Here is a 15,053-nt window from a genome sequence, read left to right as displayed (position 1 = left end):
ACATCCTAGCCATATGTTTCTATAATTTAAATTAATTTGGTACAGTCATACTGTTAATCTTTAGTGACTTGTTGATTGGCGTTTTGCAGACATATTTCTGGAAGGCTCCCAATACCATTTTCTGCAGCCTTTCTGGCAGTAGCAAAGAGCAACATTTCCACAAATTGGAATCTTGTACAGCACTGGGAAGCGAGCCAAGATTTAAATTAGACAATCACCTCTGCTCTGTATATAGCTTCTATTCTTCGGCTGTAGGCAGAGTGATTTGTTTAATACAGTCAGCCCTGTAGCATATAATAGACTGATATATGAGTCACTCCTTGGCAATGTGTGTTTCTTAAATTTATATAGATTGAACAACTGGTTGGTAATGTACTTGGTTACAGTTGTACAAACAATAACTATTAGCAGGCCTGAAACAGGCCTGGAAAAGCTGCACGGGGCTGCTGTTCGTGAGGGTCCCGCAGCATTGCCGAATTTCGGAATAATTCCCCTTTTGAGGCTACGGGAGACTCTCTTTCATAAACATGAGTGTGCTTTTTTAGCAAAGTAGCCATAAAAGTTTTATGTCAGAGTTTTCTGTTTCTCATTTTCTATTTGTTGAAAATTGAATTGGGGAGCCTCATTTGCTTCAAAAATTAAACTTCACATCAGTCTGCATTTGGGGCTGGATAATGTGGTCGCCGGCTGTGTGTGTGTGTGTGTGTGTGTGTGTGTGTGTGTGTTTAATATTCGCTATTCCTTTTAAAAAGACATTGGTAGAAATACAGATTTTCTTCCCCCCCACCCCCAGGTTAGCTTGTCGCTGGCATTAACTGCTCCGAGGTTGAAAGAGATCTTTCTGAACAACAAAGATCTTTTCTTAAGGGAAAAAGCTTGTGCTCCAAGTTCAGTTCATGTTTATTTAAAAGATTAAAATCATTAGACCAGATCTCACTTTTTTGTCCCAAAGAAAATTGATTTTGCTCCCCATAAAAGTGGGATCTGAAAGGGGATATTCAGGAATACGCAAATAGAAGCGATGTAGAAATCTGTTTGTGCAGCTGAACAAAGCAATTCTGTTTTTTACCACTGCACATTTACTTAGCCTTGGTGTGAAGATTTCTGAACAGAATCGTCACCTGTCTTTAGAGAGTACTTCTTTTGTAAGGCAAGAGGAGATCGTTTTGATCTGAAATGTTTTAATGTCTTTTTTTTTTTTTAACTTATGCCAACTCGAGCATTTATAAAATAACACACCCTGTAAATATTGAACAATACAAAGACATCTTTCAAAACAGTTTATAGTATGTTGCGTGTGCTCAGTGGGAGCCAAGCAGTAGTTAGCGGCAAATGATATGCCAATCAAAAATTATTATTGCGAGTATAACCTGGTATAATGCGGTATCTTATCTGCAAGTGTCAACTTGATATAAGCCAACTCTTTGTCTTTTAAAGTTAAGCTCTTGTTTGCCCTCAGTTAATTCTGTTTCCCAAAGGCTCATTTGAATTGCATAAAGGATAATCTACTTGACAGTTTTATACATTTAAACAATCTTGATTATATGGTATTTTACATGTTTTCTTAAGCTCCCAGTTACTATTTTATGTGGGCTTTTAAGTCTTTAGTTAAAGAGAATGAGAAAAAACTCATAGGTAGAACTTGATACTCTTTTGTGAATAGCATTTAATAAAACGGGATCGAAGTCCTCTTTTCACTGGCCTGTGGGTCACGATGGTCGTGTCCGATCATTGTTGATGGTGGGTTGGGGGTGGCCGGCCACCTTTCTCATGTCTAAAGTCCATACTGAGAACAAATGGAAGAAAATGTGATCCATGGGTTTCACCGTACCGAAATAGGGCTTTGTACCTTCGCCCGCCGCCCCCCCAGCCAGGATGGTTCAGAGAATTTCTAGATGATTTGGGGAGGAAAGTTTAGGATCCAGTGCATTGCTGCAAGAATCTGGAGATTATGGACATGCCATTTGGGCTCTGGAAGGGCCAGGGTGTGTGTCAACACCGTGCTGGCGGTGAAGAACACACCATCTGGCAACAGGCAGACCGCCTTCCAGTCCTGTGTCCACCACACGTGCGCACTGTGTGGCTTTTGAGCAAGATACTAAACTTCTCTGAGAATCAGCTGTGTCTGCAACGGGGGCAGACACTAGTGCATCCGTCGTCGATTCATGGTCAAGGCAGGGTGTACTGAAATTTGCCAGTAAACGTCATTCGCGTGGTCTCTCTCATCGGTGTTTCAGAGCCAGTAAGATCTGGAAAAGCTGACTCAGGAGTGCTAAATTTGGGACCTCCCCCGCCACATTATTTGATAATGATTAGTGTAAAGTCACATGGCTATTCTCCACATCTCCCCAAAAAAATCTTCCCTTCAAATTCATCTCCCGTGAATTTTGAAGAGACGTGAAACATCAGGGGTGTTTGCAATTTGAGGAACAGGAAGATTTTCCCTGTTTCCAGAAGCACTTGTGGAAATCTTGACTCTTTGGAAGCTGGTAGTATGAGGTCTTCAAGGTACAGGGGTTCCGTCTCTCATCAGCTGATGGACAACAGTGTGCAAGGCCAACTTCAGCATTAGCTCCCTTGTATAGATGAGGAAGTGGAAGCTCGGAGGATTCAAGGATCTGGTGAGGAACTTCTGTCACCCCAGCTGGTGGGTGGGATTTGAACCCACGTCCCCCAGACTGTACACCCAGGCCCTTTTCCACAACATCAGGCACTCTTCCTATTTTTAGGAATTCTTCACAGGGGATTTATTTGCCACCCCTCCTTGGAAGGTACGAAGGAGGGTGTTGTCATAAATGATGGAATTAAACCCCTGTTGGCCAGGGGACATAAATTCTTGTACCCCCCCGGGCTGTGACACAGGTGGTTGATTTGTCATAGGAGATCATGCAAATGAGAAAGCCCTCCTTCCTCCTCCAGTATCAGATGAGCTGGTTGGTAGAAACTTTGCCTATCTGATGGTAAGTACTAAATACATATTTATTGAGGGAGGGACCGAAATGCTGAAGGAACCAGGCTCAAGTGAGTGGTGACATAAACAATGCACGTGTCCAGAGAGTGATTTTGGGTGGAAGTTTCTATTCGAGAGATGAACCTGGTCAGAGGTGTGAAGGACTTGAAAGGCGCAGGGTGATCTTGGTCATGTAGAACCATGGCGATGGCCTCGGAGGCATGACAGCGTGAGGAAACAGGAGACGGTGGCCCAGTGAGAATAGTCTAGTGGCTCTAACAAGTAGACCTCAGCTGTGAGATGGGGTACACATAGTCGAGGTGTATTTCTTCCTCACCTGTACAGTTCAAGGATGATCTGGTGCGCAGTGAACTTAGGCTAATGGAGGCTCTGCCATCTTCCTTTTAAGTGCCAATAGCCAGCCGGGACAGGAAGTGGGAAAGCGACACCTGCTTCTCAACTGCTTGGGCGCCAGGAGGAACACCCCTCCTTTCTGCTCACCCTGCCACGGCAAGAGCCTGCGTGAGAGCTGGGTGCAGGGTGTCACGGAAGTGCAGGGGGTTTTCCGGGCCTGCTCCCGGATGGAAAGAGGAGCCTGATTTGCAGAAAACAGTTCGCTGCAGCTGCAAATGACAAGCAGGTTGGTCTGCCCGGATGGGGGGATTCTTTTGGGAGTTGGAAGAAGAGATTGGAAAATTATTCCTCAACGTATAAGGGGAGTTTCGGATTATCAGTCAGAAGTACCTGCTCTGCTAAGACAGAATGTTCGAGCCTTTCAGCATGGGTGCAGATAAATGTTTAAAGAGCATGCGTCTGCAGGGAGAGTTAGAACACACCGGAAAAGCATCTGAAGTCCTGACATTGAATAGAAAGTGGCGGGGGGGTAGGGGGTGTTGGCAGTGACAAGAGCTGTCGGGGTAATTAGGCGCTTAAAGGGATGGGAGTTTGGAAAATATCTACCACCTTTCTTCCAAATAGAGGCGGAGGGGTGCTTTGCAGGGATGGTAGGGGTTCAAGGGGTGGGAACAAACGTTTGGAGGAGAAGGCATGTTCTCCAACCAAGGCCCAGTTTGCTAAAGAAGATTTCTGCGAGGCAGACTGGGATGAAAAGACAACACTGGGGACATTTCCTTGGGAGAAACACAGGGGTCGAGAAGGACAAAGAGAGTATTTAGGGCTGTCAAACATTTGTAACCGACTGTCTCTCTTTATTCCTGCCAGTAAGTAATTCTCTTCGGACGAGATTTGGTACAAAAAGTGCTTTATTGCTTCTCATCAGCCCGTCTTTTACTTAGACGTTTATTTTTTAACCTCTCCTGGGAGCTCACCATTACTACTTTTATTTTATGGGCCAGTTTATGGATATGCTGAACCTGAGTAAAAATCGTAGCTCTCACTGTTCCAAAGAGCCGGTTTCTGAGGGGAAGCAGGTTGAGGGGCGTGTGTGTGTGTGTGTGTGTGTGTGTGTGTGTGTGTGTGTGTGTAAACAAAGTTAAATATTTCTTTTCTTTTTTTCAAAGTTAAATATTTCTTAACATTTCCTTACATTTATTTCTCCCTTCCTTGCACTTTATTCTGCACGAGTTGTTTGCAGTGCTGTGTCTGAGTTTCTGTTCCCTCTGCCCCAGTGATAAGTCACTGGTTTGGTTCCCCTTTCCTTTGCGAGACAGGAGTCCTTTACAGGTGCGACTATTTAACGAAGCCTGGAGGAGCCCAGTTCTGTCCACTCGTTCTGTGTTCAGTGAAAGTACAAAGTACATATTTGTTTCACTTGTAAGTATAAAGGGGAAAAACCCACCTGTTTTGCCTTCAGAAAAATTCTTTTGATCCGACTGTTCTCAGAACGAAAGCTGAGGTGAAATTTTTTTTTGTCAGTTGGGTTGTCTGATCTACCTTGTGCCTCTCATGAAAACAAAATTGAGAGTTGAAAGACTCCACTCTTGAGGAAAAAAAAAAAAAGAAGAAGAAGATGCTTTTCATCATTCTGTGACTCAGAAGCAAAGATATGGCCTTTTATTTTTCTTGTCATAGCCGAGAACACCTGGTAACGTTTGGAGCCCCGACTCAGTTGGGAAAGGGGAAGAGGGACTTAGCTTTGATTGGCCATCTGTGTTGGGTCCTAGGTGCGGTATATTGAAAATGCAGCTTCTCGGGAATATTCTACATAAAAGGCAAATGAAGGAATGTTTTTGGTAGTTTTAAAAGTGACTGGCATGAGTAGCTCCATGAAAACATTTTCAGAATGTTGCCAAAAGAATTCGATACCAAAATTCATTGTAGAGCTCCATTTCTCAAAATGGATCTGATCTATAAAGCCAGGAACAACGGAGAGAGTACTGTTTCAAGGTCGGCCTTTGTCCTGTCAAGGGGGCCTATCTGAGCTGTTCAGATCGGAGTCCTTCAAAGGCCCTGAACTTTCTATTGCTCCAGGCGACGTGGCATCCAGCCCTGAGCACTGCTTGGCATATGGCCGCCGTGTGTCTTCTTTCATGAGAGACAAGAAACATTCAGAGAAGTTGTCAGGGGACATTGAAACCATACTGACACATCATCTGAGTTTTGATATAACACCCCAACCCGAGCGTTTGAACTTGAGTTTCCACTCTTGAAGGATGAAGATGACCCTGTTAGTGACCTCCCAGGGCCATTTGTTCATCGACATGGGAAACCTTGATTTAGCACCTACCTCGTGCCACCCAGTATGTCCAATACTCAACCCAAATACTGAACACCGAGGGAAGCGGTTCCCTTGTAACATTTCCAGTCTATGGGGAGGGCAAGTATGTCTGGCAAATAATTATACAAATACAAATAAAATTGCCACTGTGAAGCTCAGACAATACTTCACGTGGCTCACACTTAATGTTCAATAACTTTGAGCTCTTGTTAGAATAGGTATTAGACAGTAAGTCCTCACAGGTGACATGCCTGTTGTTGTCCCCATTGTCCCCGCTTATTTAACACAAATTTGAGGGGCTGCTGAGTCTTCAGCCATGCAAGAAAATGATGTGTCTCATAGGGGCTCACAGCCTAAAGAGAGAAACAGACAAACAGTCATATGTAGTGTGAAAGACAGCCCAGGCATCTTGGCAGCAGACCTGTCAACCATTGGACAGGAGAGGACACTTCTAGAAGAAATGCTGAACCAAGAAGTAGAGGGTCATGGGAGTAGAGGGAGTGAGCAGGGGAGGGGAAGGAACGGGAATAATGCTGTATAGATAACGGGACATCCATTTGTGAATGGCCTTTTTGTCCTCCTGAGGAAAAGAGCTTGGAGTCAGTAAGTTGTGGGCAGCCTTTGAAGGTTTTGAGCCCCACAAGGACAGGCATGGTCCGATTTCCATTTTGGAAGGCTGAACCTACTGAGCACTGATGGTGTGAATTTTGCCATGCCCAAGCATTGGCCCACGGTATAGCTATTAAAAGTCACATCTTCGAAGGTAACGATGAGGAAAATGGTTGGAGAATACCTTTAAGCTCAAAAAGTATTACATATACGCTGTGGTCCCAACTTTATATGAGAGATTACTCTGTACATTGTGGAGAGGAAAGACAAAAAACGCTGGGAAAGCATTATACAAAAATATTGGGTGGTGTATCCGGTGGGTTGAGAAATGACTTTTCTGTTCGTTGTGCTCTTCAATATTATCCATTTTGTTCTACAGTGTAATAAAACTGTTACCAGGAAGATAAATGGAAAGAAAGGTAACTGCAGACATGGGTTAGAAGAATTCTAATCTGGAGTGGGACATGAGGTTCTGGCTGGGACTGACAGGGCCATTCGAAGAACAATGGGAAAGAAGGTTTGTGTAGCTGACCAGGGGACTAGCCGAACGACCTCTGGTCGAAGATGAGGGAGAGGATCCAGGGCCATGTTTCGATGGAAGGTTGAACAGATAGTGGTGGGTTCCTTGAGGGGAACTTGTCTGCAGTTGTTCAAGAAAAGCAGAAGATTGGTAAAGAAAAGCTCTGCGTTGGGTTTGTTGACTTTGAGTTGGTAGGACACCCTTGGTCCTATTCAGAAGGAGCTGGAAAACTGTAGCTCAGTACAACAACTGATGTTTAGACTGGAGAGTTGGTGGTGGTTGACACGTCGGACGTGATGAATTATCAAAGCATGTGTTAAGAAGAAACTGAGAAATCTTCAGGGGGATAAGAAAACTGAGAGTAACTGTTTCCAAACGAGAATACTCTTTTTGTAAAAAGAGTGGTTGAACCTGTCAGAGGAGGAAAAGTGATCATTGGAGACCAAGACACGATGGGGAAGCGTCTGTGGGATTTGGTATTTAGGAGTCCATGGCGGACTTAATGAGAGCGGTTCATGACAGAGGAAGACTGATGGCAGGAGGGTTAAGGGTGAATGGAAGATCCAGGTGTGGGGGTGGAGCCAGTGAGTGGGGATGGGGGAGGGAGGTGATACTGATTTAAGAGGGACTCTGTGGTCTCAGTGGTTCCCCCCCTTCCCCCTCCGCACCAGAGAAACAGGGTTGGAACATTTTTTGTAAATTGAGGGAGGAAGCGGTGCGGTGGGAAAACCTGCAGAACCAAATGAGAGGTGAATTGATGGAAGTCACCTCTAGATGGGGCCCGGGGTTTGGAGTAGTGGTAGAAGAACATGTTTTTTTCTGGTAAGGGAAGGAAAAGGATGGTTTCAGGTGCTGGTTTTTGGGGCGACAGGTGAAGAATTCAACTCATGGCCTGTTTCTTGGTAAGCAACAACGTTCTTTGGAGGAGGATAGGAGAGAATGCTGGAGGGGGGGGCAGGGAAAGGGGAGAAGGGGCAGAGGTTTGTTAGAGCTGCTCTAAGAAATGAGTAGGAAGAGTTACTAGGGATTCCTGTGTACTCACAAGGGCTCTGCTGAGATCAGAAACCTAATAATATAGAGATAGATCATGCCTGTTGGGACATACATAGTATTGGTGCTCCTGTCTCCAAGGCTTATTTTAATCCTTTGTGTGTACATATATGTGTGTGTCCATGTCTATTTATATATTCTGTAATGAAGGCTCAATACACCTCTGTTGAATAAATGAGTCAGTTGTTGTAGATTTGCAAACCATTTGGAGAGGGTCTATTTCATGGAACCCAGATAATATAATGTTAAGACTTGAGTCCCTTTTCCTCGTTATGTTTTACTTTTATGACCTTTGTGTTTCTTTGTCTTCAGTTGGTATTTCCTCTAACACTAAAAAAAAAAAAAAAAGTTCACGGAGAATGAAAAGATCAAACCAAATACTTAATTGTGTCCCTTCTGTGGATAGTTAGTCCTGCCAAGGAGTCCTAGGGGACAAGATGGTCCTTGCCCTTAAGAAGCTTCCAGTGGAGTGGGAGAAGGAGGTGGTGGGGGGAAGCAGGAGGAACACCTTATTACCAGCACATGCTGAGTGCCATAAACTTCCATAGAAAGGAAGGGCTTTGAAGATTCTAAAGAAGGAGACAGCAACTCTGGTGGCCTGAGCCGAGAAGGCTCTCTGCCAGAGCTGTTTGCTCGGCATCTCAATGAATGCAAGGAATTTCGAGGGGAGGCCCCTAGCTTCGGGCAAGGGCCTGTTGGAATGGGGGTGGGAAGAAGCATTTCAGGTGGAGACGGGTGCACACACGCACCAAGTTGGGAGACTGCGGGGTACGTTAGAGGCAGAAAATATATTCCAGGATTTCCCATACCGAGAAAGTGCAGCCAGTTAGTTACTCAAATTTAGGGGCATGGACGTTTTCTGCTTCCTTAAGAGAGCTGACAGGACCTCAGATGAAAGGGAAGGGAGTCCACGTGGATGAATTTCATTCCTCATACAATACAAGAGTGGGGAAGGTGGATGGAATTCACTCTTCCCCATTCATCATTACTTTTGTTTTCTTTCAGAATTTATTTCCATGTTTTCTTTTTTTAAAAAATATTTATTGACTTATTTGACAGAGACAGAGATCACAAGTAGGCAGAGAGGCAGGCAGAGAGCGGGGGAAAGCAGGCTCCCCGCTGAGCAGGGAGCCCGATGCGGGGCTCGATCTCAGGACCCTGAGACCATGACCTGAGCTGAAGGCAGAGGCTTTAACCCACCGAGCCACCCAGGCACCCCATATTTCCGTATTTTCTTAATCATTCCGTTTGCAGTTCTAAAAATTGTGTAAATTGTAGAATTCACTTTGTTTCGCAGACAGTTTAATAGATCCCCAACGCCAATGTTTATCAAAACCAAATTGCTGTGTGAGGAATGGTGTCAAGTTTTATGAGAAATTTCCTCAAATGCCCCGTTCCTATTGCCCTGCCTTAACTTGAACTATAAAGTCTGGTTTGATTCTCTTGTTCTCAAAACATGATCGTGAAGACACGTGACAGTGACAGTTTCCAGTTTCCAGTTGTCCCAGACACAGAGGCAATGCTTTCCATCCTGCTTCTCCTAGTGGATGTCATTTTCCTCTGAGCATGTCTGGAAGTTCCTCATCCTGAAGTGTGTGGGTCAGTAAAACTGGAGATGAGAGGTGTTTCTTGTTCAATACATGGATGTTTAATTTTGAATTGCCCCTAGATTAGTATTCAGTCTTGAGGTTGGAGTCAGCCTCTAATACCTTTTAATATATGACCTTTCCTGGCAGTGAGAGGGTATCAGGAAAGCCAGTTTTACTCCAGTTTGCACCACTCATGATGAAGGGGATGTCTTTTTTCCTTTTCCTTTTTTGTCAGCTCTGACTCAGCTGCTCCAGTGGCCCCTGATGGGGAGGGATATGAGGTAGCGGCATGAGCACGGAGTACTAGCCCTGTTCCCCCTCACCACCGGAAACCTACCAGTTTCTGGAACCCACAGCACTCATGGTTCGTAGGTGGGGCAAGGTCATTTCTGTAATCCCCAAAGGTACATCACTGCTTCATTGTAAGAAAATCTTTTTTGTCCATTTGTTCTAAGGAATTTTCCTTGACAGATATTTTTAGACTCTTGTTTATCTGTTGAGGGGTAATCTACTTGCCATGGGCATAATGCTTGCCATCTTTCCTTCCATAATAAATCAGGAACTCAGGAGGAGTATGCACATTTTCTTTATACCAGTGGCCCTTGACCAATGCAAGTTTGGACTGCATGGGTCCACTTACATGTGGATGTTTTGGGTAAATACAGTACAGAACTCTAAATGTGTTTTCTCTTCCTTATGATTTTCCTGGTAACATTTTCGTTTCTCTGGCTTGCTATGCATTGGAAGGATACAGGATGTATTATCTCCAGCATACAAAATATGTGTTAATTGCCTGGTTACCTGTACGTAAGCCTTCTGGCCAACAGTAGGCTGTCAGTAGTTAAGTTTTTTGGGAATCAAAGTTATATGTGGATTTTCAACGGTGTGGGGGTTGGTGCCCCTTGCCCCCACACTGTTCAGGAGTCCCCGTATGTGTGATTTGTCCTTAGCGACGGCATGCCCTCTTGCTCCTTCTCTTCTGTATTCTCCTACCAAACCTGGAGTAAGTAGTTGAGGGGTTTTTGGATACGGTTCTCTGCTGTTGGAAGTCTGTCTGTCTCACCTTCACAACTCCTCAAGGGCTGGAGGTCCTGTCCCTCCCTTGTATTTCTGCTCTGTGCTTTTTGTGAATGGCAAAGGGTCTGGGTGTCATGAAACAAACAGGTACACTTTAGCCTCTGTATCCACCATTACTTATCCCTCTTCCTGACATCAGGAACACGACCCTCTCTAAGCTGCGTCTATAACCCTTGTCACTTTCATAGGCTCCTTTGCTAGGTCTACATCTGGGTCATTAAACACTCCAGTTCCTCAAGGTTCTGCCCTCGGCAGCTCTTCTCGCCCAGCTCTGTAGGTGCCCTCTCCGTAGGGCTCATTCGTGTCCCTGGCTTCGTTGAACATCTGCACCCAGGTCTCTCTCTCACACACACACACACCGTCTGTATTTTACACCTTTCCTTTAAACTACAGACATCTCTTGGTGCCTGAATCCCAACATATTGAAAATGCACCATGATTCAGCCCCCCTTCCCCCAAGACTCATTCTTTTCTGCCTCCCCTAGTTCCATGAATGATATTGCCTTGTGTCCAGTTATGCAGGCTCCAACCCTAGCTGCCTTCCTTAGCAGCCCCTTCTTGCTCTCCCCTCTCAACTCATCAAATCCAGGGTCAAAATCCTGGGACTCCATCCACTTCTTAATTTTTCTCATCCCTCACCTGCCCCTGACCCCACTCCCTGCCTCTGTCCCCCGTTACCTCCTTAGTTCCTGCTGCCATCATCTCTCATCTGGTCTGTTGGATTATTTTCCTACCTGGTCTACCGGCACCATTCCTAATCCATTCTGCGCTCTATGTCTTTCTTCATGGCATACTTCACAGGTGACATTTCACCATATCCTCACTCTTCCCCTCCCACCCCTCCCCTCCTCTCTCCTCTCCCCCCCCCTTCCCTTCTGTTCTCTCTTGGGAGAGAGAGGGGTAGGGAGGGGCAGAGAGAGAGTCTTAAGCAGACCCCATGCCCAGCACGGGGCTCAGTCTCATGACCGAGATCATGATCTGAGCCAAAATTAAGAGTCGAACACTTAACCAAGTGAACCACCCAGGTGCCCTTCACCATGTATTTCTCTTATCATATGATGGCTCTCGTATTTCCCTGATCAGAGCTATGTGCTCTGTGAAGGCAAGGACTTTTTGGGCTCATGTTGTATTTTCAATACTTCAGCAAACTGCCTGGCAATGTAGATGTTATCAGAATATGTTTGTTGTTAGAATGAGTACATGAATGAACAGTAAAAATTGATTATTGCTCTTTTTTATTTCCAAGATTTTTTTTTTTTTTAAAAGACACATTTATTCAGCGTCATGATCAGACTATTACATTTAGCAATCAACAGCATGGGTGCAAAAAAAAAAAAAAAAAAATCTACATTAAAACCCTTTGTTGGAATGCTTTACACTTTCCACAGAACAGAAACTAAAATAACCTGTTATACAATTAGTCACAAATACAGTCCTCGAGTTTTTTTGCCCATACACATGAGTATTGTCTAAAACATGTCTTCTTTGTAGCAGCTAGGCCCTGCCACCACTGTGCTTGGCTGAGTTCACAAATCTGTTGTAACCTGTAGCTTCCCTGTCACTTCTCTGGCTCTCCTCTCCTGCTAAGCTTTGTTTCCTGGCAGTAATTAAAACCTTCTGCCACTGCCATAGCTGCTGCTGCTGCTGGAACCACCATAGCCACCTTGGTTTCGTGGTTTGGCGAAGTATTGGCCTCCACCACCATAAGGGCCAGAGCTTCTGCCTCCAAAATTGCCTCCTTTCATGGGTCCAAAATTTGAGGATTGATTGTTGTAATTGCCAAAATCATTATAGCTTCCGCCACCTCCAAAGTTGCTTCCATCATTACCAAATCCGTTATAGCCATCCCCACTGCCACCATATCCACCACCACCTCGACTGCCACCAAAGCCACCTCGACCACTGAAGTTTCCTCCGCGACCAAAGTTGTCATTCCCACCAAAACCACCTCCACGACCACCACCAAAGTTTCCAGAACCACTTCGACCTCTTTGGCTGGATGAAGCACTAGCCATCTCTTGCTTAGAGAGCGCTTTCCTTACTTCACAGTTGTGGCCATTCACAGTATGGTATTTTTGAATGACAATCTTGTCTACAGAATTATGGTCATCAAATGTTACAAAAGCAAAACCCCTCTTTTTGCCACTGCCTCGGTCAGTCATGATCTCAGTCACTTCGATTTTCCCATACTGTTTGAAATAATCTCTTAGATGATGTTCTTCAGTGTCCTCTTTAATGCCACCAACAAAAATCTTTTTCACAGTTAAGTGGGCACCAGGTCTTTGAGAATCTTCTCTTGAGACAGCCCTCTTTGGTTCCACAACTCTTCCATCCACCTTGTGTGGCCTTGCATTCATGGCTGCATCAACCTCCTCCACAGTGGCATAGGTGACAAACCCAAAGCCTCTGGAGCGCTTGGTGTTCGGATCTCTCATTACCACACAGTCCGTAAGTGTTCCCCATTGCTCAAAATGGCTCCTCAGACTCTCATCGGTTGTTTCAAAGCTCAGACCTCCGATGAAGAGCTTCCGCAGCTGTTCAGGCTCTTTGGGAGACTCTGACTTAGACATGACGGCGGTGGGAGGGGAGACTTTAACGATGCTTACTCGGCAGCGTCCACAGGCAGAAAGGAGTAACCTAACGAACGTATCTCTATTTCCAAGATTTTTATTTACTTACATGCTTTATGCTGATAGAGATTAGGGAAATCCTTCCTGAGCAGTTCCATTGTAAATATATATATTTTTTCTGAGTACAGAACTAGTAGGTACTAATTTTAGAAAGCATACAAAAATAAAAGAAGAAAAATTACATCACACGGTGTATGGTTTTGAACCATGGTGTGGACACCCTGGCCATTTTCCTACGTCGTTAAAACCACTTCAGAACTGTTTAAAATAAAATGAATAAATTTGAGACCTACAACCTTTCCAGAATGTTTATAGTTGATGCAGTTACAGCTCTCACAAAGACCTTACCTAGTTAATGGAGTTTCTCTACACTCCAGGAGTCCATAAGGTTTGATGAAAGTTAGGCTGCATTTACAGTGTATTACGTTGTGTTTAGCGTCAAAGGTACGTTTTCTACTTTAGTCCTGCTGTTACTTTGTAAAACTCCGTGTTATCCTCTGACCTTTCATTATTCACGTTTCTCAAGAGAGGCTGAGGACGCATTGGTCAGTACCGGTCACAGGTCAGTTCCAGGTGACCCCATAAAGCATGGACTTCGGGGTCTGTCATTAGAAATGTAATCGTGTCTCTTTGGTTAAGTTACTTTTCCTGTATTAAAAACTGCCCTGACTCGTAGAGGCAGCGGGTTTTTGTTTTATTTATTTATTTATTTATTTACTTATTTATGTGACAGAGAGAGATCACAAGTAGGCAGAGAGGCAGGCAGAGAGAGAGGAGGAAGCAGGCTCCCTATTGAGCAGAGGGCCCCATGCGGGGCTTGATCCCAGGACCCTGAGATCATGACCTGAACCGAAGGCAGAGGTTTTAACCCACTGAGCCACCCAGGTGCAGCAGCTGAGGCAGCAGCTTTAAAGTAGACTTTGGCCAACCCTAGAGGCGTCGGTATGTGAGGGTTTAGCTCACTTTCAAAGAAGGCGTGTGAGGAGAGTTCCTCACTGTTTGATGCTGGAACGAGATGTCGACTTGGTCTTTGCTCTGCTCTGCTCTGTGGTCAGTGCCAGAATCAAGAACTTTGGCTCACTGTAATGTATATCCTGTTATCTAGAGGTTTATTTTCCCAATGGGGGAACCTCATCTTTTTTTTTTTTTTAATTTTATTTATTTATGACAGACGGAGATCACAAGTAGGCAGAGAGGCAGGCAGAGAGAGAGAGGAGGAAGCAGGCTTCCTACCGAGCAGAGAGCCCAATGTGGGGCTCGATCCCAGGACCCTGGGATCATGACCTGAGCTGAAGGCAGCGGCTTAACCCACTGAGCCACCCAGGTGTCCTGGAACCTCATCTTTGACGTTAAACTCTGTGCTCTATGTACTCCCCACTCCCCCTGCCCCGTTGTTCATTCTGGTATCAGCTTCCCCGCTTTATCACCTTATGAAAGTTATTAAAACTTAAGAGTGAAACAATTTGGGCAATAAGCATGGCTTTTGAGGGCACGGTCTTTCTGTGAGCGCTTATTTTGGGTATGGAATGCTTCCACAGCCCGATGGGGAAGGGAGTCGCTTATGGCCAGTACCAGATGGACACCCCTCATGGAATCTGTTACTTATCCCAGGGGGCCCTATTATACAGGGTTTGTTTTCAATATTAATCTTGATATGAAAGCAGCTGCAGTTCTTGAAAAAAAAAAAAAAGATCATACCTCTAACTTATTTTTATGGTAGCCGAAGAAATTTATAGATAGGCTTTATAGACAGATCTTACTTTTCCCCTCCGTTATTAACCAGCGCTGTGAAATGTCTAGCAATTTTTCCTTTGTGCCATATATATTCTTGTGCTAGTAGCAATGAGAAAAAAAAAATCTCTTTCTAGGAATAAATGGAGTCGGTACAGGTTGGTAGTGTGTATACTTGAGTCACCATAAAAAGGTGCTAACATTTTATTTTAAAGCTAAG

The 15,053-nt window shown here is 44.6% G+C and overlaps 2 protein-coding genes across 4 annotated transcripts in view; one reads left to right on the top strand and one right to left on the bottom strand.

The window, feature by feature from the left end:
- Positions 1 to 15,053, top strand: part of TOX3 (TOX high mobility group box family member 3) — a 111,841-nt gene that overhangs the window by 53,295 nt on the left and 43,493 nt on the right. The window lies entirely within an intron of this gene.
- On the bottom strand, positions 12,066 to 13,115 carry LOC116579728 (heterogeneous nuclear ribonucleoprotein A1-like). Its single transcript, XM_032325404.1, has one exon. The coding sequence runs from the start codon at positions 13,040 to 13,042 to the stop codon at positions 12,080 to 12,082; it is 963 nt and encodes a 320-aa protein (XP_032181295.1). The 5' UTR covers positions 13,043 to 13,115; the 3' UTR covers positions 12,066 to 12,079.

This window comes from Mustela erminea, chromosome 19, assembly GCF_009829155.1.
Source record: "Mustela erminea isolate mMusErm1 chromosome 19, mMusErm1.Pri, whole genome shotgun sequence".
In the NCBI taxonomy this organism is placed as follows: domain Eukaryota; kingdom Metazoa; phylum Chordata; class Mammalia; order Carnivora; family Mustelidae; genus Mustela; species Mustela erminea.
The sequence above is the reverse complement of the archived record's forward strand: the minus strand, read 5'-3'. Positions and strand labels throughout refer to the sequence as shown.

Excerpts from the sequence above, each read along its gene's own strand:
- LOC116579728 (XM_032325404.1), bottom strand. The coding sequence starts at position 13,042 with ATGTCTAAGTCAGAGTCTCCCAAAGAGCCTGAACAGCTGCGGAAGCTC.